This window comes from Giraffa tippelskirchi, chromosome 11, assembly GCF_054371585.1.
Source record: "Giraffa tippelskirchi isolate mGirTip1 chromosome 11, T2T-mGirTip1v1.2.pri, whole genome shotgun sequence".
Taxonomy (NCBI): Eukaryota; Metazoa; Chordata; class Mammalia; order Artiodactyla; family Giraffidae; genus Giraffa; species Giraffa tippelskirchi.
In genome coordinates, this window is record NC_137285.1 from 9,567,067 (window position 1) to 9,588,930 (window position 21,864).

At 40.5% G+C, this 21,864-nt stretch overlaps 1 protein-coding gene across 3 annotated transcripts in view; it reads left to right on the plus strand.

Moving 5' to 3' along the window:
• SPPL3 (signal peptide peptidase like 3) overlaps positions 1 to 21,864 on the plus strand; it is a 98,302-nt gene that overhangs the window by 72,423 nt on the left and 4,015 nt on the right. For all 3 annotated transcript variants that reach the window (XM_081546179.1, XM_081546178.1, XM_081546181.1), the window contains 6 exons: positions 10,836 to 10,924; positions 12,736 to 12,855; positions 13,692 to 13,770; positions 14,665 to 14,777; positions 21,093 to 21,199; positions 21,677 to 21,840. In XM_081546179.1, coding sequence (XP_081402305.1) covers positions 10,836 to 10,924; positions 12,736 to 12,855; positions 13,692 to 13,770; positions 14,665 to 14,777; positions 21,093 to 21,199; positions 21,677 to 21,840 — 672 coding nt within the window. The remainder of the gene's footprint in view (positions 1 to 10,835; positions 10,925 to 12,735; positions 12,856 to 13,691; positions 13,771 to 14,664; positions 14,778 to 21,092; positions 21,200 to 21,676; positions 21,841 to 21,864) is intronic.

Below are 21,864 nucleotides of genomic sequence, written 5' to 3' on the forward strand. Positions count from 1 at the left end.
GTCTCTTCTGATGCCCAGCCAAATGTTCTTACCTCCTCTGATTTAGGACCATAAAAAATACATTATTTGCTCATTTTAAATAATACATTTTATATAGAGCTCTGAAGACATGGAGAAAATCATAAAACACAGGATGAAAGGTTTGTGCACTGTGCTGGTTATTTCCCCCAGGCTTTCACGTTTTCTAAGTACAGAGAGAAGAACTGTGCCAAATAAAACTAGATTCTAAAGCCCAAAACAGATCCTCAATCTAAGAGCCCTTACGTTTGGCATCCTTTGGCTGAGCTCTGCTTGCTAGACTTCCTGTGTTACTTAAAGATGACACCTGATCTCCTTAATCTTTCCAGCTGCTCAGGGGGGAAAAATAGCATAATTACTCATATAATAAGTATTTTCCTGCAGCCTTTGACAAACCAACAGGAAAACATTAATGGAGGGGCAGGGGAGGTGAAAGATGGGCATAAGGACCCAGGAATTACAGTGTGAGATGGCTTAGAATTTTTTAGGCAGCTTATTACTGTCAAGACACTTGAGTTCTGTCCCCACGGGAATCACAGACAAAAGAACAGCAGGTTTGAAGTAGATCTAAAAGGAAATCAAAAGGAAGGTATACTTTATAATTGATAAAAAGGTAATACATAAATATAATACAGATGTCTCTCTTTATGTAAAGTTACTATATAAAGGAACAATGGAACTTATATAGAGTAACTACTACCTTTTTCTAAGGCAAGCACCTCTCTGTGCTTTCTTTAATTTCGAGGGTGGTTTATTTGCTTATACCCAAACCTACTCTAGGAAGACAATGCAGAGATGATAAGGAATGTACTTTGTATGATTTTTTTGACCTTCATACCAAATGCATGAAACTGTAAAGTTAGACCAGGTTAATCTAAATAAGTATTATTATGGTTCACAAACCACCTCACCATGAGCCATGCTTTGTAGGACCACCCAAGATGGACAGGTCATGGTAGAGAGTTCTGACAAAACGTGGTCCCCTGGAGAAGGGCATGGCAAACCACTTCAGTAATCTTCCCTTGAGAACCCTATGAACAGTATGAAAAGGCAAAAAAATAGGACACTGAAAGATGAACTCCCCAGGTCAGTAGGTGCCCAATATGCTACTGGAGATCAGTGGAGAAATAACTCCAGAAAGAATGAAGAGACGGAGCCAAAGCAAAAACAACACCCAGGTATGGATGTGACTGGTGATGGAAGTAAAGTCCAATGCTGTAAAGAGCAATATTCATAGGAACCTGGAATGTTAGGTCCATGAATCAAGGCAAATTGGAAGTGGTCAAACAAGAGATGTCAAGAGTGAACATCAACATTTTAGGAATCAACAAACTAAAATGGACTGGAATGGGTGAATTTAACTCAGATGACTATTATATCTACTACTATGGGCAAGAACCCCTTAGAAGAAATAGAGTAGCCATCATAGTCAACAAAAGAGTCTGAAATGCAGTACTTGGATGCAATCTCAAAAACAACAGAATGATCTCTGTTCATTTTGAAGGCAAACCATTCAGTATCACAGTAATCCAAGTCTATTCCCCAACCAGTAATGCTGAAAAAACTGAAGTTGAATGGCTCTATGAAGACCTACAAGACCTTCTAGAACTAACACCCAAAAGAGATGTCCTTTTCATTATAGGGGGCTGGAATGCAAAAGTAGGAAGTCAAGAGATACCTGGAGTAACAGGCAAATTTGGCCTTGGGAGTACAGAATGAAGCAGGGCAAAGGCTAACAGAGTTTTACCAAGAGAACGCACTGGTCATAGCAAACACCCTCTTCCAACTACTTCAGAAAGACTACACATGGACATCACCAGATGGTCAATACCAAAATCAGATTGACTATATTCTTTGCAGCCAAAAATGGAGAAGCTCTATACAGTCAGCAGAAACAAGACCAGGAGCTGACTGTAGCTCAGATCATGAACTCCTTATTGCAGAATTCTGACTTAAATTGAAAAAGGAAGGGAAACCACTAGACCATTCAGGTATGACCTAAATCAAATCCCTTATGATTTCATAGATTCAAGGGATTAGGTCTGCTAGAGTGCCTGAAGAACTATGGAGAGGGGTTCGTGACATTGTACAGGACACAGGGGTCAAGACCATTCCCAAGAAAAAGAAGTGCAAAAAGGCAAAATGGTTGTCTGAGGAGGCCTTACAAATAGCTGAGAAGAGAAGCAAAAGGCAAAGGAGAAAAGGAAAGATATACCCATTTGAATGCAGAATTCCAAAGAATAGCAAGGAGAGATAAGAAAGCCTTCCTCAGTGATCAGTACAAAGAAATAGAGGAAAACAATAGAATGGGAAAGACTAGTGATCTGTTCAAGAAAATTAGAGATACCAAGGGAACATTTCATGCAAAGATGGATACAATAAAGGACAGAAATGGTACGGACCTAATAGCAAGAAGAGGTGGTAAGAATACACAGAAGAACCATACAAAAAAGATCTTAATGACCCAGATAACCACGATGGTGTGATCACTCACCTAGAGCAAGACATCCTGGAGTCTGAAGTCAAGCAGGCCTTAGGAACCATCACTACGAACAAAGCTAGTGGAGGTGATGGAATTTTAGCTGAGCTATTGCAAATCCTAAAAGATGATGCTGTGAAAGTGCTACACTCAATATGCCAGCAAATTTGGAAAACTCAGCAGTGGCTACAGAACTGGAAAAGGTCAGTTTTCATTCCAATCCCAAAGAAAGGCAATGCCAAAGAATGTTCAAACTACTGCACAGTTGCACTGATCTCACACGCTAACAAAGTAATGCTCAAAATTCTCCAAGCCAGATTTCAACAGTATGTGAACCATGAACTTTCAGATGTTGAAGCTGGATTTAGAAAGGGCAGAGGAACCAGAGATCAAATTGCCAACATCCATTGGATCACAGAAAAAGTGAGAGAATTCCAGAAAAACATCTACTTCTGCTCTGTTGACTACGTCAGAGCCTTTGACTGTGTGGATCACAACAAACTGTGGAAAATTCTTAAAGAGATGGGAATACCAGACCACCTTACCTGCCTCCTGCAAGTCAAGAAGCAACAATGTCCTGGACATGGAACAACAGACTGGTTCCAGATAGGGAAAGGAGTACATCAAGGCTGTATATTGTCACCCTACTTATTTAACTTATATGCAGAGTACATCATGCAAAAATGCTGGGCTGGATGAAGCACAAGCAGGAATCAAGATTGCCGGGAGAAATATCAATAACCTCAGATATGCAGATGACACCACACTTACGGCAGAAAGTGAGGAAGAACTAACGAGCCTCTTGATGAAAGTGAAAGAGGAGAGTGAAAAAGTTGGATTAAAACTCAGCATTCAGAAAATGAAGGTCATGGCATCTGGTCTCATCACTTCATGGCAAATAGATGGGGAAACAATGGAAACAGTGGCAGACTTTATTTTGGGGGGCTCCAAAATCACTGCAAATGGTGGCTGCAGCCATGAAATTAAAAGATGCTTGCTCCTTGGAAGGAAAGTTATGACCAACCTAGACAGCATATTAAAAAGCAGAGGTATTACTTTGCCAACAAAGGTCCGTTTAGTCAAAGCTATAGTTTTTCCAGTAGTCATGTATGGATGTGACAATTGGACTATAAAGAAAGCTGAGCGCCAAAGAATTGATGCTTTTGAACTGTGGTGTTGGAGAAGACTCTTGAGAGTCCCTTGGACAGCAAGGAGATCCAACCAGTCCATCCTAAAGGAAATCAGTCCTGAATATTCATTGGAAGGACTGATATTGAAGCTGCACCTCCAATACTTTGGCCACCTAATGCAAAGAGTTGACTCACTGGAAAAGAACCCTGATGCTGGGAAAGATTGAAGGTGAGAGGAGAAAGGGACAACAGAGAATGAGATGGTTGGATGGCATCACCGACTCAACGGACGTGATTTTGAGTAAGCTCCAGGAGTTAATGATGGACGGGGAAGCCTGGCCTGCTGCAGTCTGTGGGGTCTCACAGAGTCAGACACGACTGAGCTCCTGAACTGACTGAACTGGTGGTTCACAAATGTCATGAAGTATTTATCACACACTGATGGGTGATGTGTTTGTCTTTTGAATTTTTCTTTTGCCATCTCATAACCTGTCCTACCTTAAGAAAACATCACAGAAATCTGAATTTATCAGATATTGTGGGGAATGGTTATATATATGGTGACGTATATGGACAAGTTCTTTGATATATTTAACAGCCTCATCAGTTCCTTTTTTAAGGTTCCCTTTATAGAAACCACTGTAATTTTTCTAGAAACACACATTTAGCTTACAGCAAAGTTCAACCATATAGTGTTTACCTTGACCAAGTGAATGCTCCCTTTCATTGTGCTTCCTTCCAATATTGGAATGATCAAAAAACATGGTATTCTTAAAATACTAACATAAAAAATTCCATTTGCCTCTCCTCCAGTATTCATAATTGTATTCCATTATCAGAATTCAAACAGGTGAACCAGTATAACTTTCAGTAAATGTGTTCTCAGCACCCTTTTGCTTCCTGCAATTGTCAATTGTTTATTTTCACTCTGCCTTGTTCAAAAGTATTTCAGACCATTAAGTTTTACAAGCTGTGATGAGATAAGGTAAATTAGAAATGGGGCCAAAGAAAAGGTATGGGTGGAAACAAAGTAGAGCCAAAAATAAGTCTAAAAATGCAGACCATAGTGGCCACCACCCCTCCTGGTGGTCCACAGATAGGACAGGAAGCTTTCTAGCAGCCAACTTTCAGAAGAAAGAAAGAAATTTAAACTTACCATGTCCTTGAATAAAAGAACCAAATTGTGCAGGTGAATTGCAGTTATTCTTGCTTTTAAGATCAGACATAGGTTTATCCCAAAGACCCTCAGAAAGACAATGCAACATTGTATTTCATAGCATTACATAACAGACATTGATTGTTGACTGAATTATAGTACTCTTCAGTATAACCTCGTGGCATTTCATGAAATTAGATTTCAGCAAAAGCAGTTTTGCCAAAATTGAGGAGACACAACCAGTAGCAAAAAGTTGTGGTGTAGATTGCTAGCTTACTGTGATCTAATGTTACATTTTATAATATCTAGAGAAATCAGTGGGTTATTAGTTCTTCAACTGATTATTCCTGAATATTGGTCTCTTGATAAACGTGGGCAGTGGTCCAGATGTGTAATCCATGGCTGGCTGAATATAGGCCTCTTTGTCTTAACAGTTCTCACGGCATATTTGCATTTTTATCACAACCTAGGAACCTACAACGGCCTAACTATAAGCCCACATTTCCCCTTGTCCCGAGCAAGCAGTGGAAGTTCTTATGGGCCTAGGACTTTCCCAGAAAATCCCCTGTAATTCAGTCTGGTACCTAAAGATACTAAAAGTTGATTTCCTTAACTTCTGTTCTTTACAGCTGAGTCAGTTTTAGCCTGAAAAAACATTTAGAGCAAATATCACTAGATCTCCACCTCCACCCCGATAAAACCTTAGTAAAGCACTCAGAGAATGTTAAACTACTTCCTGATGTAGTATCTGAATCAAACTATTGGGATGGCAAAAAATTTGTTTTGAGTTTTTCCATAAGATGTTATGGGAAAACCCAAATGAACTTGTTGGCTAACCCAGTACATCAGAGAGACCCAAAAATGCACACTAGGACTTGTACTTGTGTATCAACTTAAATTTGAAGAATGTTGATCAGTTGTCATTCTTTCTGACACTATTTATCTGGCAGTCTCGGTTGTTGGTTATACCCCACCCAATTCAAGATCAAAACTGTATCATCTACCTGTAAAAGGTTGCTTTTCTTACTGTTTGTCTCTAGTAAGGCAGGAATTGAGCCAAAAATGGTATCAGATCAAGATAACTCAAGGAGAGGTATTCTTGGGTTTTTTAAATAGTTTTAAAATTATTTTTGTCTGTGCTGGGTCTTCATTGCTTTGCGAGGGCTTTCTCTTGTTGCAGCAAGTGGGGGCTACTGTTTATTATTGCTGTGTGCTGGCTTCTCATTACGGTGGCTTTTCCTTGGAGCATAGGTTTTAGGGTGCATGGGCTCAGTAGTTGCGGCTCCTGGGCTCTAGAGCACTGACTCAGTAGTTGTGGCACATGGGCTTAGTTGCTCCTTGGCATGTGGGATCTTCCCCGTCCAGGGATTGAACTCATGTCTTCTGCATTGGCAGGTGGATTCTTATCCACTGTGCCACCAGGAAGTCCCTTTTATTTTTTTCAATGAAAAGGAGTTGTATGTATTGATGTGGAAATATATCCTTGGCATACTATTGAATGAAGATTAATTTGTGAAATGACAGCTGTGCAGTGTAGGTAACCATTACTGGACCCCAGTCACAGTAGCCTGAGATCTGTTAAACCTAGGTCCATGGATATTGCTTTAGAAAGCTGGAATACATGTATCTTCCATGTTTTAGCAAATATATGGGTCCTCACAACCTCATTTAGCCAGATTTCTGTTTTGTGTAATAGTGACCCATGGTAATGTTCGACAGGGCAAAGCCAAAAAAAAAGGAAAAATTGACTACAATGATAAATACAAAAAGGTTTTTTTCCTTATTTAAAATTCCTTATGAAAGATAATGGATTGTATAAACAAAAATAATAATATAGTATGAAGTTCATAGCATAACATGTAAAAATAAAATGCACGATAATAGTACAAGGGTTGAGAGGGAAATAAACGTAAACTGTTGTCAGGTTTTAATACTATAAATGAAGTACTGCCATATAACTTGAGACTGTTGATTAAAGATGTACACTATAAACTTTACAACAGCCACTAAAATAAAAGAACAAAGAGTTATAGCTAATAAGACAACAAGGGAAATAAAAGAGTCATTAAAAAATACTGTGTTAATCCAAAAGAAGGCAGGTACAGGCGAGCAACAACAAAAAAGTCTCCAACCTAATCATAACAAAAATCACATTAAATGAAATTGGCCTAAAAACCCCAATTAGAAGACAAGTGTTGTTAGATTGCATAAAAGAGTAAGATCCAATTACATGATACTTACAGAAAGTACACTATAAAGCCAGAAAAAGGATTTAGGGTAAAAGGTTGGGAAAAGATAGACCTTATACTCATCAAAAGAAAGCTGGAGTGGCTATACTGATGTCAGACAAAGCAACTTTCAGAGCAGGTAATATTACCACAGACAGAAACCCTTATTTCATAATGATAAAAGGGGTCAGTTAAGCAACAAGACATAATAATCCCTAATGTTAATGCATCTAACAGGAGATTTTCAAAATACATGAAGCAAAAGCTGATACAGCTTCAAGGAAAAATAAAACAAATGCACAGATGTAGCTCAAGATTCCAGTACCTCTCTCTCAATAATTGAAAGAACAAAGTAGGCAGAAAATCAGTAAGGTTATAGTGGTTTAAGCAATGTTCTCAACCAGGTCAAGCTGGCATTTATTGAACACTTCAACAATGTAATACACATGTTCCTCAAGTATATGTGGAATATTTATCAGGATAGGATGTATTTGGGGACATTAAAAAAGTCTCAGTAAAAGGATTCAAGGCATACAAAGTATGATTGCTGATCTCTGTTAGTCAGCTGGGGTTGCCATAACAAAATACCACAGACTGGGTAACTTAAACAACAGAAATTTTTCTCATAGTTCTGGAGGCTGGAAATCCAAGGTCAGAGTGCCACCATGGTTGGGTTCTGGTGAGCAGTGTCTCCCTGGCTTGCAGATGGCCACCTTCTTACCAGGCACTCATGTGCATGGTCTTTCTTGGGCGTATGCCCGCTCTGGGAGGGAGAGAGGGGGAAAAGGAGAGAGGAAGAGAGAGAGAGATCTGTTAGAAGGATGCCACTTCTCTTGGGAGGGCTGTACCCTCAAGACCGTAGGAAAATTACCTCCCAAAGGCTCCATCACCAAATACCATCCAACACATTGAGGGTTAGGGCTTCCACAAATGAACCTTGTGGGGGACCCAAATATTTGATTCCTAACAAATCACAACTGGATTGAGCAGAGAAAGCTCTGGAAAATCCCCAGATGTTTGGAAACAAAAAGTAACACTCTTCCATGTATCAAACAAGACATCAAGAAGGAATTGGAAAATATTTTGAATTAAAGTGAAAACACGACATACCAAATTTATGGACTGCTGCTAAAGCAAAGGGAATTGTAGCTCCAAATACCTGGAATAGAATAGAGGAAAAAGTTTTCGATGACTTAAACCTTTTACCATTTCTGACTAAACCAGGAAAATGGAGCAAATTAAACCCTATTCAGTAGACAGAAGGAAAGAATAAAGATCAAAGCCAAAGTAAATCAAATAGATTTTTCTCTGTGGAGAAAAATAGCTGAAACTAAAAGCTGATAAAAAAAAAAAAAATCAATAAAGTTAGTAACCCTCTAGCCAGACTAACCTGGGGCAAAAAAGAAGACACAGACTTAGTATCAGGGACAAGAGGTGATATTACTAGAGTGTACAGACATTTAAAGAATAATAAGGGACAACTGTAAACAACTTGATGCCAATGAATTTGACAACTTAGATGAAATGGATAAGTTTTTTGATTTATCTGTAAATCACAATCTATACCCAAGGTCACTCAAGAAGAAACAGGTAGCCTGAGTAGGCCTGTACTCAATAAAGAAATAGAAAATTGCCACAGTGTTTTCCGCAATGGTTACAGCAGTTGACAGCCCCACCCGCAGTGTGTGATGGTTGCAGTTTCACAGCCTTGCTGACCCTTGGTGGTTATCTGATGCTTTGGTCACAGCCCTCCTAATTGCTATGTAGTGGAACCTCACTGTGACTTTTGTCTAAGAACTTGTCATGTTCTCACTGGCCATTTGCTTCTCTTCTTTGGCGAGAGATTTATTCACTATCTGCCCACTTTTTATTTGGGTTGTCTTTCTATTATTGAATTGGAGGAGTTCTTTCAATATTCTAAACGTAAGGCCCTTCTCAGATTACATAAGAGCACATATTTTCTCCCATCTTTTGGGGTTGTCTCTCTTTTTTTTTAAGCGTTCCTTGGAGCTCACAAGGGTTTTAATTTTGTTGAGTCCAGTTTATCAATTTTTCAGTTGTGTTTTTTGGTGTCATAGGTAAGAATCCACTGCCAAATCCAAGGTCACAAAGATTTTGTCCCAAGCTTTAGAGTTTTAGCTCTCAAATTATTTAAATTTAAATTAATTAAAATGAAATGGAATGCAGAATTCAGTCCTTCGGTTGCGCTCGCACGTTTCAAGTGTTCATGGGCTCACCTCTACCAAATAGGTCAGTGCAGCATACAGGGCGTTTCCACCATCACAGGAAGTTCTTTTGGACAGCGTACAGGGCGTTTCCACCATCACAGGAAGTTCTTTTGGACACACAGACACTTTAAATGAAGGCAGTAGTAGAAAATGAGCTAAGGACTTGAACAGTTCAAACAAAGAGAAAGAAATAGCCAAGGTCAGTACATAAAATTGTTAGTGGTTAAAGAATTCTAAATTAGGACACGTACAGCGATTCATGGGGTCGCAAAGAGTCGGACACGACTGAGCGACTGAACTGACAGCATTTTTAGTCCCCCAGATTGAATGTGTCTACTTTCTTCAGGTCTTGACTCAGAAATAGTACCGATGAGCCCTGCATGCCTGTTTAAAATTTCAGATCTACCCTCTCCATTTCCTGCCTTTTTCCTTAGCTGTTACCGTTAACATACCATATACAGTATTTAATTTTTCTTGTTTATTGTCAGTCTCCCCACTCTTCAAATATAAAATCCATGAGAGCCTGTTCTTCTCTCGACTTGTTGTCTCTCCAGTACCTAAAACACTCCCGGGTACAGCAGTAACTCAATACATGTTGCTGTTGAGGGAGAGCTGATACGGTGAAGAGAAACAAGTGCTCTTGATAGCTTACGGTGTACGATGTCGAATTCGTTATCTCCGAAGAAAAAGATTTAGCTTTGGGACTAGGTACCAGGCTTGATCACTCAAGACTTTCTGTGTAGCAGAGTTTTGTTAAAGTGAAAAAGGGACAGAGAAATCTTCTGACACAGACGTCAGAAGAGGGGTGGAGAGTGCCCCATCCCTAGTCTTATTTAGCAAGGCCTTACATACTTTCTACCAGACTACTCCTACAACATACATCTTAACAAGATTACAACTAACAATAGAAAGGTCTTACCAGACCCACTCTCACAGTATACAAGTTTTAAAATAGCAAGATTAGTCAGAAGGTACTTGTTAAAGAGAAACAAATCCTCGAGCAAGATACATTGTTGTTATATAGTCATCGGTACAGAGTTTAAGGGAAAACATATATCCTTGACCAGGATGAGTTGTTTTGTTGTGCAATCATCAGCTCTGGGCTTAAAGAAAAAAATGTGTTTGTCCTTTTCTCCTCCTTGAGAACTTCTGACCTCTGTCTCCTCCTGAAGAGCCCCAGACCCCTTTCTCCTCCTCGGGGACCCCAGGCTTATCAACCTGCCTATCTCTCACTCTCATGTACTGCTCTGAGAGTAAATTGGTCCACCCTTTTTGGAAGCAGTTGTGTGGTATGTAAAAGTTTGAAAACTGTGCTTGCCTTTTGACCCAATATTTCTCCTTCTAGGTATTTATCATAAGGAAGTAATTAAACATGTGCACAGAGATACGGCTGGAATATCCAGCCACAGTGGAATGCTTTTATCTGCTGTCAGGAAAACTCTTGAACTGGCATGGAGAACTGTTTTGCAGAGCTGTTCAAAAGAAATCTTCCTTTCTTTCCTAGTGCTTTAATATTTAAAACTATGTCTCATTACTGACTTTTCTGGTCTACTGCTTTCTTGAAACTAAAACTTACCTATACAATTTTCTCCACAGGTCCCTTAATATGGACTTTGAAAACCAAGATAAGGAGAAAGACAGTAACAGTTCTTCTGGGTCTTTCAATGGCAACAGCACCAATAATAGTAAGGCATTTTTTGACAATTAGCTATCTACATGTAGTGGTCTTAATTTGATTCTTTCTATAACCTCAATTGATAATTTACTGGGTTTAAGGATTACAGTTGGTATAATAATGCAGTTGAATCTGTATGGTATAATTTGTTAAAGTTTTATGTTCTGAATCTGAGCTACAGATTTCTTCTGAATTGCTTTTAATTTGTGCCTAAAAGCTTGCAGCCAAGATTCTTTATTTTCTTAAAGACAAGCAAGATAGGTGGGTATTTGTCTGCTTATAACTTCATTTAAGTCCTTTGGTGAGATTGATAATTTTGTAGGTGTTGATCATAAATTCATTTAGTGACTCTTAAAGATGGCTGCTTGCAGTACTTGTAGAACTGTTGTATCTCTTCTTGTACTTAAGATTTTAAAGGATGTTTGCTTTGAAGAAACAGAAGTATGCTTATATGGCAAGTGTTCAGCAGCATTATTCATAATAGCCAAAAAGTAGAAGCAACTCAAAGATCAATAAACTAGTTAATGGGATAAACAACATACAGTATGTCCATGCAGTGAAATGCTATTCATTATTAAAAGGAATGAATTACTGAAACATGTTCCAACATAGATGCACATCAAAACATTGTTAAGTAAAAAAAAAGGCCAGATAAAAAAACTACGTATTTTATGAATCCAGTTACATGAAATTTCCAAAAAGACAAATATAGAGAGACAGAAGATAGATTAGTGGCTTCCTGGGGCAAGGGGTGGGAGGGAGAATTAACAGTTCACCGGCATGAGGGGTCTTCTTGAGATGAGGACATTCTAAAGCTAGATTATAGTGATCCTTTCACCCTTGGTGCATGCTAAGTCGCTTTAGTCGTGTCCAACTCTTTGCGACCTTATGGACTGTAGCCCGCCAGGCTCCTCTGTCCATGGGATTCTCCAGGCAAGAATACTAGAGTGGGTTACCATTTCCTCCTCCAGGAGATCTTCCGGACCCAGGGATCAAACCTCAGTCTCTTATGTCTCCTGCGTTTGCAGGCGGATTCTTGACCACTAGTGCCACCTGGGTAGCTTCACACTTGATAAACTTACCAAAAAAAAAATACTGAATTACTTAATATGGGTAAGTTTTATGGTATGTGAATTATACTAGAAAATTAGTAATGCTTATTATAGAATGTAAGGAGACTTGATAATATTAAGAGATTGATACTGGGTTCCTACCATTCACTTCACATTTATTAGATATTTTGAAAGATGCAAAAAGAGCTAGTACTCAAGCTGTCACATAGGCAATGTGGCCAAAATACTCCCAAGGTGTTAATAAAGTGCTAAGACAGCAAATACCACTTTCCACCCTATACCTGGAGCAGGTGCTTTTTCTTATGGACCTTTACCATAGCCTCAGAGTCCTTCTGAACCGGCATCTTCTGTCAGTAGGTCAGAGTAAGCACCAGAGGTGAAGTCATTTTGATATCCATGTACAAAGAGACTCGAGAGAAAGATAAGCCAAGATGGGCAACAGTGGGTCAAGTTAGTAAGGGATTCTCCTAGAGAAGGTGAATTTGACATGAAACCGTGATCTTGGATCACTGGACGAGCATAGCATACAGGCACAGAGCAGGAGACGAGCGCCTGCTATAGTGAAGGCGCTGTGAGGACAGCAGGGAGCTGGTAGTCTCGTTTCCTAGGAAAGAATCTGAGGGCCTAGGTATTCTTTATCATATGTACTAATCCCTAGAACCGTCTGCACTTTGATGAGAGAACGTATTTAAATCCATGGGCGCAGAGCCTGTTATGTAAGCTGTTAATATGCCCCTTTCTCTTTCAGGTATCCAGACCATTGACTCTACCCAGGCCCTATTCCTTCCAATTGGAGCATCTGTGTCTCTCCTAGTAATGTTCTTCTTCTTCGACTCAGTTCAAGTAGTTTTTACAATATGTACAGCAGGTAAATGAGTTCTGCTATCTAGTCTTAAGCTTAAAAGGAAATTTTTTAATGTTTTTAAAAATCACCATTCAACAGTTAAGATTTATACACCACCCCATGCAAGTTTTTCTTCCTAAGTCTTCTTTCTCCCGAAGTCTGTCTTTTTCTCCCCCCACCCCCCCTGAACCACTTCATACCTCTTTCATCTGCTCCAACTCGCCAACTCAGCCTGGACGAAAGGCTAAGGGTTAAAAACTCAAGAACTTTGTGGCACCAGAGCAGAATTGCTTTGGCTGTGACTTCCTGTCAGATAAGTTACCAGAAGGTCCAGTTTGGTAGAGTGGTTGTTGGCAACCCTTACCCATGTTTTTTTCTGCAGATAGAAACACTGAGAGCTAATCACAGTAATTCAACTGTCAGCTATCTGATCAGTTTTCAAGATGATTGATGGTGGATGTGTATCAATATAAAACATCAAAATGCTAGCCTTCAGTATTGTAAAGTAATTAGCCTCCAATTAAAATAAATCAATTAAAAAAAATGCTAGCCTTGTTAGATCATACTCTGGCCCGCTGTTTATTATTTCTTGTTGAGATAGATGAGAAAGAGAAAACCTGCCATTGCTACTACCCCTACCTCAAATCAGGGATGCAAAGAGGTTATCTGTGCGATGCTAAAGAAAGGTACTTTTCTTTTCTCTAGTTAATTAATATTATTGTATGCACTTGTTGAGGAAAGTATTGTAGGCAATAATTATTTTCATAAGTCATGCCATTTTTCTTATGATTAGTAAAACATTAAACAACAAAAAAATTAACCATAATTTAAAAAATTAACCATACATTTTCTTTCTCTAGTTCTTGCAACGATAGCTTTTGCTTTTCTTCTTCTCCCGATGTGCCAGTATTTAACAAGGCCTTGTTCACCTCAGAACAAGTAAGGACTTGGGATTTTCCTCTAAACTATAAGTGTGTATGTTTTTTTTCTTTGTACTTGATAGCAATATTAAGAGTACATTTTCTGATATTGACTGAAGCACGGAAATGCCAGAAGACTGGAAAATGAGATGTTTGATCTTTAAAACTGGAAAATGGTACTTCTTTTTGCACCTTCTCATAGCAGAGGAAATCTAAACAAATCTTAGGAAGTCAGAGTCATTGCGGTATGCTTCCTTGCTTAGATTATTTAAAGATGAGCAGTTTTCTTATCCCTTTACTAGTTAATAGAATATGAAAATAATGCTTGGCTCAGACATTCTTTCACTTTTGTCTCTGATGACCTAGAATATGTACTAGCCACTTAGGTTTAATTCTAGTGTTCACAGCTTAACTCCTAAAGCTATTGTTTCATGGAAACAAAATGCTGTGCTAATGGAGATGCTGTATGTTCTTAGGAAATCAGTTGCTTGGGGTGGCTGATTTTCCCAGGAATTAGTGATAACCAAATAGATGGACTATCTTAATTTTATTCATCTTTGGTTAATGAATTGAATTGTTGACTTTCCTCATTTTGTTTTTCTCATAAAAATTAGAAATTTCTCTGTATTTAGATTTTTCAAATATTGATATTATCACTTTAAACTTCTCAATACCTATGTTGGTAGCTGGGATAAAAGGTGCATTATCTAATGGGTGCAGAAATATAATCCTTCTGAACTTTCTGTAGTTTCTTCTAAAGAAATTTGGGTATTTTGGATTTCTGGGTATATCGATATTGCCTGCTATTTTAATCTGGCCATCACAAATTCTGATCATGAAGAACCAAAGGAGAGTTTGTTTATTGAACATAATTTACTGTCCGTTAGTCCAATCAATGTTGTGTGTTTTCCAGGATTTCCTTTGGTTGCTGTGGACGTTTCACTGCTGCTGAGTTACTGTCATTCTCTCTGTCTGTCATGCTCGTCCTCATCTGGGTTCTCACTGGCCATTGGCTTCTTATGGATGGTGAGTAAGTACGGGGTGACAAGTTGAAATTGTAATATCATTTATGGTTAAATTTGTCCTCTCTTCCTCTACTTTCTGCGTTTTAGTAATATATCACCTCTGATTACCATGAATTATTAGGTGTCCAGAGATGGTGTTTTGTATCAGTTTTTACCCACTCTTAAGATACTTTCTAATAACAGCTTTTTTGAGATGTAATTCACATATCATACAATTTATGTATTTAAAGTATACAATTCAGTAGTTTTTAGTATGTTCGGAGTTGGGCAGCCACCACTTTAGAGCCTTTTCACACCCACCCTCCAAAACCCACACCCATTAGCAGTCACTTCCCCGTTCCCTACCCCAGCCCCAGATATCCCCTAGTCTACTTTGTGTTTCTGTGAATTTGTCTCTTACGGACATTTTGCATAAATGAAATCATACATGACCTTTTTGGTCTCTTCTTTCACTTAGCATAATGTTTTCAAGGTTCATCCATGTTGTGCCATACATCATTACTCCTCTCTTCCTTTTTATGGCCAGATATTGTTTAATTTTATAGATGTATCAATTTTATTTATCCATTCATTAGTTGTTTTCACTTTTTTGACTTGTGAATAATGCTACTGAGAGAAATGGAGTACAAATTTTTGTACTTTCTTAATATAAATGGGATTATACTGTAATATAATATCCATATTATATATAAATATGAGGAATATGTAATAGTGTATTGATATTAATACATGATATATCATTATATAAAGGGTAATAATAGCTAACATTGCACTGCTGAGTGTTTTACATGGATTTTCTCATGTCATCCTAAAAACAACTCTTTTAAGTAGGTACTGTTGTTCTTAATTTACAGAAGAGGAAATAAGTTCAGAGAAGTGCTTTTAGTCTCTTCTTGATTTAAGACCCTGTAACCATCTTCACCTCCTTTTTCATTCAGTCCTTCTCTCGTTTTCACGGTTCACTTTACTAATCTCATGAGATTTTATCTAACTGCCTTGCCCCACGAAGTCTGTTCACCCTTTCCTTTCTTTCGGTGTTTTAGAAGGGAAGGAAGTTGAAATACTACAGTCAGTTCTATGCTGTTTGTAGCTCATCCATGTTGTAATGTGTATCAACACGATATAAAGAATTTTTTAAAGGGAGGAATTTGGAAAGCAGAGATATGGATATGGGTGGCACTTCTTCCTCTAACCCATTCCAAGCAACCACAAGGCTAATCCTGACCTTGGAACAGAGTTCCTTGAAGGCACTGCCAGGTCTGAGGGGTTCCTCTTCCTGCCAGGCGCCGTGTCCCTGCAGCTCGGAGGCCAGCACACCTGCATCAGAGCTGTCACTCGGTGCCGTCTCAGCCCAGAGCAGGGTGTGGCTGTGAAGAAACGGCACGGGGCTTCTGTGGGGGTGACACACTGTTCTGTGCTGAGTGTGAGGGTGGCTTTGCACACCTGTGCACGTGTTCACATCCACAGAACTGCACATCTAAAGCCAAACTGCTGTTTCTGCTGGTGATAATCTGTTAAACGTTAAATATACATACTTATGATTTTATATAATTTATTTGTATATATTTGAGGCTGTCCAGGTGCAGGTCAGAAAAGAATTTCCAGGCACAGAGCATCTCAGAAAGGAAAGAGTTTATTAAGAACAAAGAGCAGAGATACTGTGGGCACTGTGAGCACAGTGGGCAGACCTCTGGACAGACCAGGGAGAGTTGACAGTATTCCTGAGTTAATAGCCACTTTTATAGCCTGAAGGCAGAGTTAACTTCCTGCCGGAAGGTTGGCATTAGGTGACAGGTTGGGGCGCTACAGGGTGTTTACTAGAGTGGGCATCTTTGCCTAACTGGGAGTCAGGAAGCCTGATAGTGATGATCAGGGGCTTTTGGCAGCGGTTACAAAGGGGCTCAGTTAGCTTTGGAGGTGACCTTGGTTCTGGGCTCCGCTTCTGTGGCCGTGGTACAAGGCCTCGCACCTGTGGCCTAAGATATGACTCTACATACTTGCTGTCATACTTGTTGTTGAGTGTTTCTTTTTTTTTTTTTAAGTGCCTACCATAGACCACGTATGGGAACTCAAAAGCGGTTCCTTGACGTTGCAGATTAAGTTACCGTTCAGACTTGCATACAGAGCTTTAAATGACTCAGTAGGAAGTCAGTCTCAGTCACCAGGCCCAGTCTGTGTAGTGACGGGCTTGCTCTCTTGTGGTAGTGCCATATATTGCCTGATTTAAAAAAAAAAATTAACTATGATCATTTGCTTCAGTACTTGAATACCCACTGTGCATATAAATATGCATTCTGAAGTGCAGTGTTTAGAATTTTTAAATGGTTTATCGAACTGCTAAATTTCCCAAATTCAAGTATCTGTGCTTTCAGTATCTTTGTGGATTGCTGGTTGATAACTTAAGTGCTTCTGAAGGTTGATAAATAATAAGTTGAGAAGAAGAAATTCCATCCAAAGTCACAGTAGGGCTTGGCCAGATTATAGCAGAAGAGTAAAAACTTATAGAGACTAGAAGTTAGTAGTATTAATGTAGCCATTAACCTGCATTTGACTTTTCCTAAGATTAACTCCTGATTCCTTCCAAGGGCTGATTTGTTAACCAAAAGCAGTATTGAAATTGAGCACGTAGGTGATTTTGAAAGACTTTAATAGAACCTAATTTCTCTTTAAAATATGTATTGTAGAAAATTAAGGAGTGTTGGTCCTGTTAATGATTGGAGTAGTGTCAGTAAGTCAGTCTCACAGCTGCTTTTGTGATAATAGCCCTTTAATCTCATCCAGTCCAGTGCTTCCTGATGAGGAAGCAAACAGACATTTCTCCTCTACTACTTGTGAACAAAAACTTGATATGAATGTTGGTTAATTGGTTAAAATCAAAACTGGATTATTTCAGTCCCATATAAAATTGCCAGTTTGGATGATTATTAGCTACATATTAAGAGAAAATGTTCTACGATGATGTCCTTAAATGAAAGAACCCATTCCCATAAATGGCACCCCTAAGTTCATCTACACAGAGGAAAGCTCCAAGTACTACAGTTTTACCTAGACCTCGGAACCATAGTCACCTACCCTGGACTGGTTAGTCTCCATCCTGGCACTCATAGTTGGTGTGGTGATGGTGATGCTTAAACAACCTTGGAGCCTCTAGCCCCTGGGTAGTCTGAAGCTCTCTGTAATCCCACTCCAGACTGTCGGTGGCTCTGCTTCCATGGAACTGGGGCTTCCCGGGTGGCTCAGTGGTAAAGAATCTGCCTGCCAGCACAGGAGATACGAGTTTGATCCCTGGGTTGGGAAGATCCCCTGGAGAAGGAAATGGCAGCCTACTCCAGTATTCTTGCCTGGAGAATCCCATGGACAGAGGAGCCTGGCCGGCTACAGTCCATGGGGCCACAAAGGAGTCGGACACGACTGAGTGACTCAACAACAACTGGACACACATAATACTTTTTACAGGTTTTGCTAAGGATTTGAAGTTTACTAAGCTGCTGACCCAGTTTTTAAAAGATCAGGTACCTCTCAAAACAGCAAGCAGTGTGTCCTTCATACTCCATTCTCTTCTCTCCTCTCCTCTCCTCGAGCATTATGTAGAACAGGAAGATACCAAAGTAGTGTGCCTCTAAAAAAAGAAGAGGTTGGCATGAGGGAAGGTGACGTTCTTTTCCAGATAAATTGATTTTCACAGCCATCTGAAGCTCAGTTTTGAGAGCAGTCAGCTGAATGGTCTTCACCGCACGGTTGCAGGCAGGGTGGGGAGAATCCTATTAGACTGTCTGTAGGAAAGTGGGGGCAGCAGCTCTTCACACGGTGTTCTACAGGGACCTGTTCTACAGGGGACATCTCACCACGGGATTCTTGCCTCTAGACTAGAGTCAGTACAAATCGGCCTTAAAGGGCAAGCTTTATTTTCCCAGAGACCAAGATCAGAAACAAATTTCCATTGTGCAATGTACCTAATAGTTGAAATTTTTTTGAGTGTTCATCTAGGCTCCCCAAACCCTTAGTGGCCCTAACTTGTAAACTTATATCATTTTCTATCATTTTTGCTACTTCCCCAAATGATAAGGATCTCTTACTGGTTATACTGGTTAAATTGTCCTTGTGACCAAGCTTACAGTTTCCACCCCCCCCCCCAAAAAGAGAGAGTCTTTGAGCTTTTAGTTGTTTGTTTCTCATATATCTCATTGTTTGATGTGTATGTGACTTGTTTTCTGCTGTTACAGAAAAGCTAGCTTGCTAGCCACGCGTCTGTAACATTCTGAAATATGTTCTCCCCTGACATGCAAACTATCCTTCCAGACTGCTGTGCAGAATTAGGTATCATTTTGTAGGTAGCGATAATGTGGATTTCTTTTAAATGAGCATTTTTATCATTTAAATCTTGTTCTTTGAAGTTAATTTACAGTGAAAACAGAATGATAAATGTGGTTATTTTAAAGGGTGAGGCATGAAGCTTGTTTTCAGAGTTACACTGAGAAGCAGTAATATTAAAAAGGTACTTCTTGAACTAAATCTATAGCTTCTTTTTTACCTACTCAGTTTCCTACTCTTAACAAATTAACCTTTTAAATTTGGAAGGACTTGAAAGAATTTGACCAATAAGTGGTGTGGTATGTTTGCAAAGGCTGATGAATCTTGTACACACATTCCTCATGTTCAAGGACCATTGAGCCAGGTTCATACTCTACTTCCCCTGAGCAGTTCAGGGACTAGAAGAGCCCTGACAGATAGATGTCTCATTTTATAGCACTTGTGTTCACCTAGGATTAGAAAATGCTCAATCCCAGAATCTAGCAATTGACCTTTTTTTTGTTTTGAAATGCTAGACTCTGGCGCTTGGTCCACATCCAGATTAGCTTTCCAGAAGCCTTTGTCTTAGATGTGAGCACTGCTTAAGACCTTCCAGGTTACACAATCCTTTTCGAGAACATGGCAGCTTGGCTTGGTGTCCTTTTCTTTGTTCCTGGCCCTCCTGGTTGAGAAAGAGAAGGTGATTGAGATTCTATCAATAGTATATTAAAAATAATTATCACTAAATGGCAGAGATTAATAATTTACCTCCCTAACATTTTTGATTAATTTACATTTAACCAGAAGTTAAGTTTGTTGGTAAATCTATTAGGGAAAGTCTTGGGTTTTCTCAGGCAGCATGCAGTGAGGGAAAGGTATCACCTCTATTCCTTAGAAGAGCCCAGAAGAGCAGGTAAGATTTTTTTAAGGATGACTTGAATGAAAGAAGGAAGAAGAAAGGCCAGCTGGATGAATATCAGAGTGTGTTTCGGGGCTGTGACCAGCTGGTGGTGCTGTTTGGTTGGTGGGACTGATTATCGTCATTGAACATCCTTGTACCGAGAACCTTCTCTGAAGTAGTCAGATGGGATGCATGCTGCCTCTTCAAACATGGAACTTGAGAGTCTGGTGGGGAGACTTGGTTGGCATGGTTGGAAGGAGGTTATCGCTCAACTCAGACAGAGAGAAGGAGCCGGTGGAGGAATAGGAATGCAAGAGGAGACTTGAGGCCAGGCCCCTGCGGCATAGCACCGTTCTGTGGGTGAGTCGTGCCTCCTCAGTCAGAGGTGATCCATCACAGAGACTTGAGGCAGGGGATGATGTGAACTGATTTTTGACAAGGGCAGTGAAGAGTGTAAGTGGGGGAGAGAGAAAACAGGAACAGATACACACAGCAGAGCAGGAAGTGTGGGGATTCCTGACCGAGGTGTGCAGTGACGGTAAAGAGGAGCACCCCAGATGGTAGCAGCAGCCTGTGTGTGCGTGAGGAAGGTTGTGATAAGTTGAAAAGGAACACAGGGTGTCTTGCTTTGAAGATGAGCCATAGGATGACATTGTGTGGAGTCATGAAAAACCCTGTCATTGAGCAGTTCTGTCTTGTCCCCTTTATTTAGCCCCAGGTGGGGAGGATGAGCATGAAGGAGTGACTTGACTGGAACCGTGTCCTTAAGGAAGTGAAGAAGATGTGGTCTAGGATGTGGCTTTAAAGGAGTGAGGGCAATGCAGTAAAGTAGTGGGGGAGGCAGGAGACAGAGCTGGAAGAGCTGGGCTTGGCCTAGAGCTTTATCATTCAAAACAGCCCCATAGGTCTTAGTTGACCACCATCTCCAGCATGAGGAAAGGGGTTTTCCCAAATACCAGGAGATCAGAATGGGCTGAGGTGGGCACGTTGCACTAGTGGAATGTAAACACCTCACCTGGGGCTTAGGGCTGAGGGACTTAAAAAGCTCTGTTAGGTTTCCGAGCTGAATAACGTATGGAGAGAGGCTGTGCCTGTGCTCTGCTCTGACCGCCGTCTCCTCCCCAGCCCTGGCCATGGGTCTCTGTGTTGCCATGATTGCCTTCGTCCGGCTGCCCAGCCTCAAGGTTTCCTGCCTGCTTCTCTCAGGGCTTCTCATCTACGATGTCTTCTGGGTGAGTTTCCCCAGAGCTGCTGCTCTCCTTTGGGTCTGATTAGAATATTCACTCCGAAAATGTACTCTGAATACCTCAAGTCTGCTGGCCAGGGTACCTCCTGTCCAAGACCACTCCTCCGGGCCGGCACTGCACGTGTTGGAAGAGGAGCAGGCCTGTGTGCATGGAGACTTGTCAGAGTAGAGAGTCCGCGGGTGACTCTTGGGTGAGGAGGGAGCACATGTCTCTACCCTGGAGAGGAGCAAGGCTCTCCACCCTGGAGCAAGGCCAGCTCTGCGCTCAGGGCTCCCTCTCTGGGTGTGGAGAGAAGAAATCTGCAACACACGTGAGAGCAGAGATCTTCTCTCTCCTCGAAGCGTGCAGTCTGAAAAGCCTGATGCTGCAGTCCTGAGACTCTGCTCTCAGGAACAAAGAGGGCTGGTGCTGAGATCGGGGTGCCTCCAGCTCCCTCTGGTAAAGGTGACTCTCCCCTGGCAGGTGTTTTTCTCCGCCTACATCTTTAATAGCAACGTCATGGTGAAGGTGGCCACGCAGCCGGCTGACAATCCCCTTGACGTCCTATCCCGGAAGCTCCACCTGGGGCCCAACGTTGGGCGCGATGTCCCGCGCCTGTCTCTGCCTGGAAAACTGGTCTTCCCCAGGTAGGACTGGTGGCCTTGTCTCGG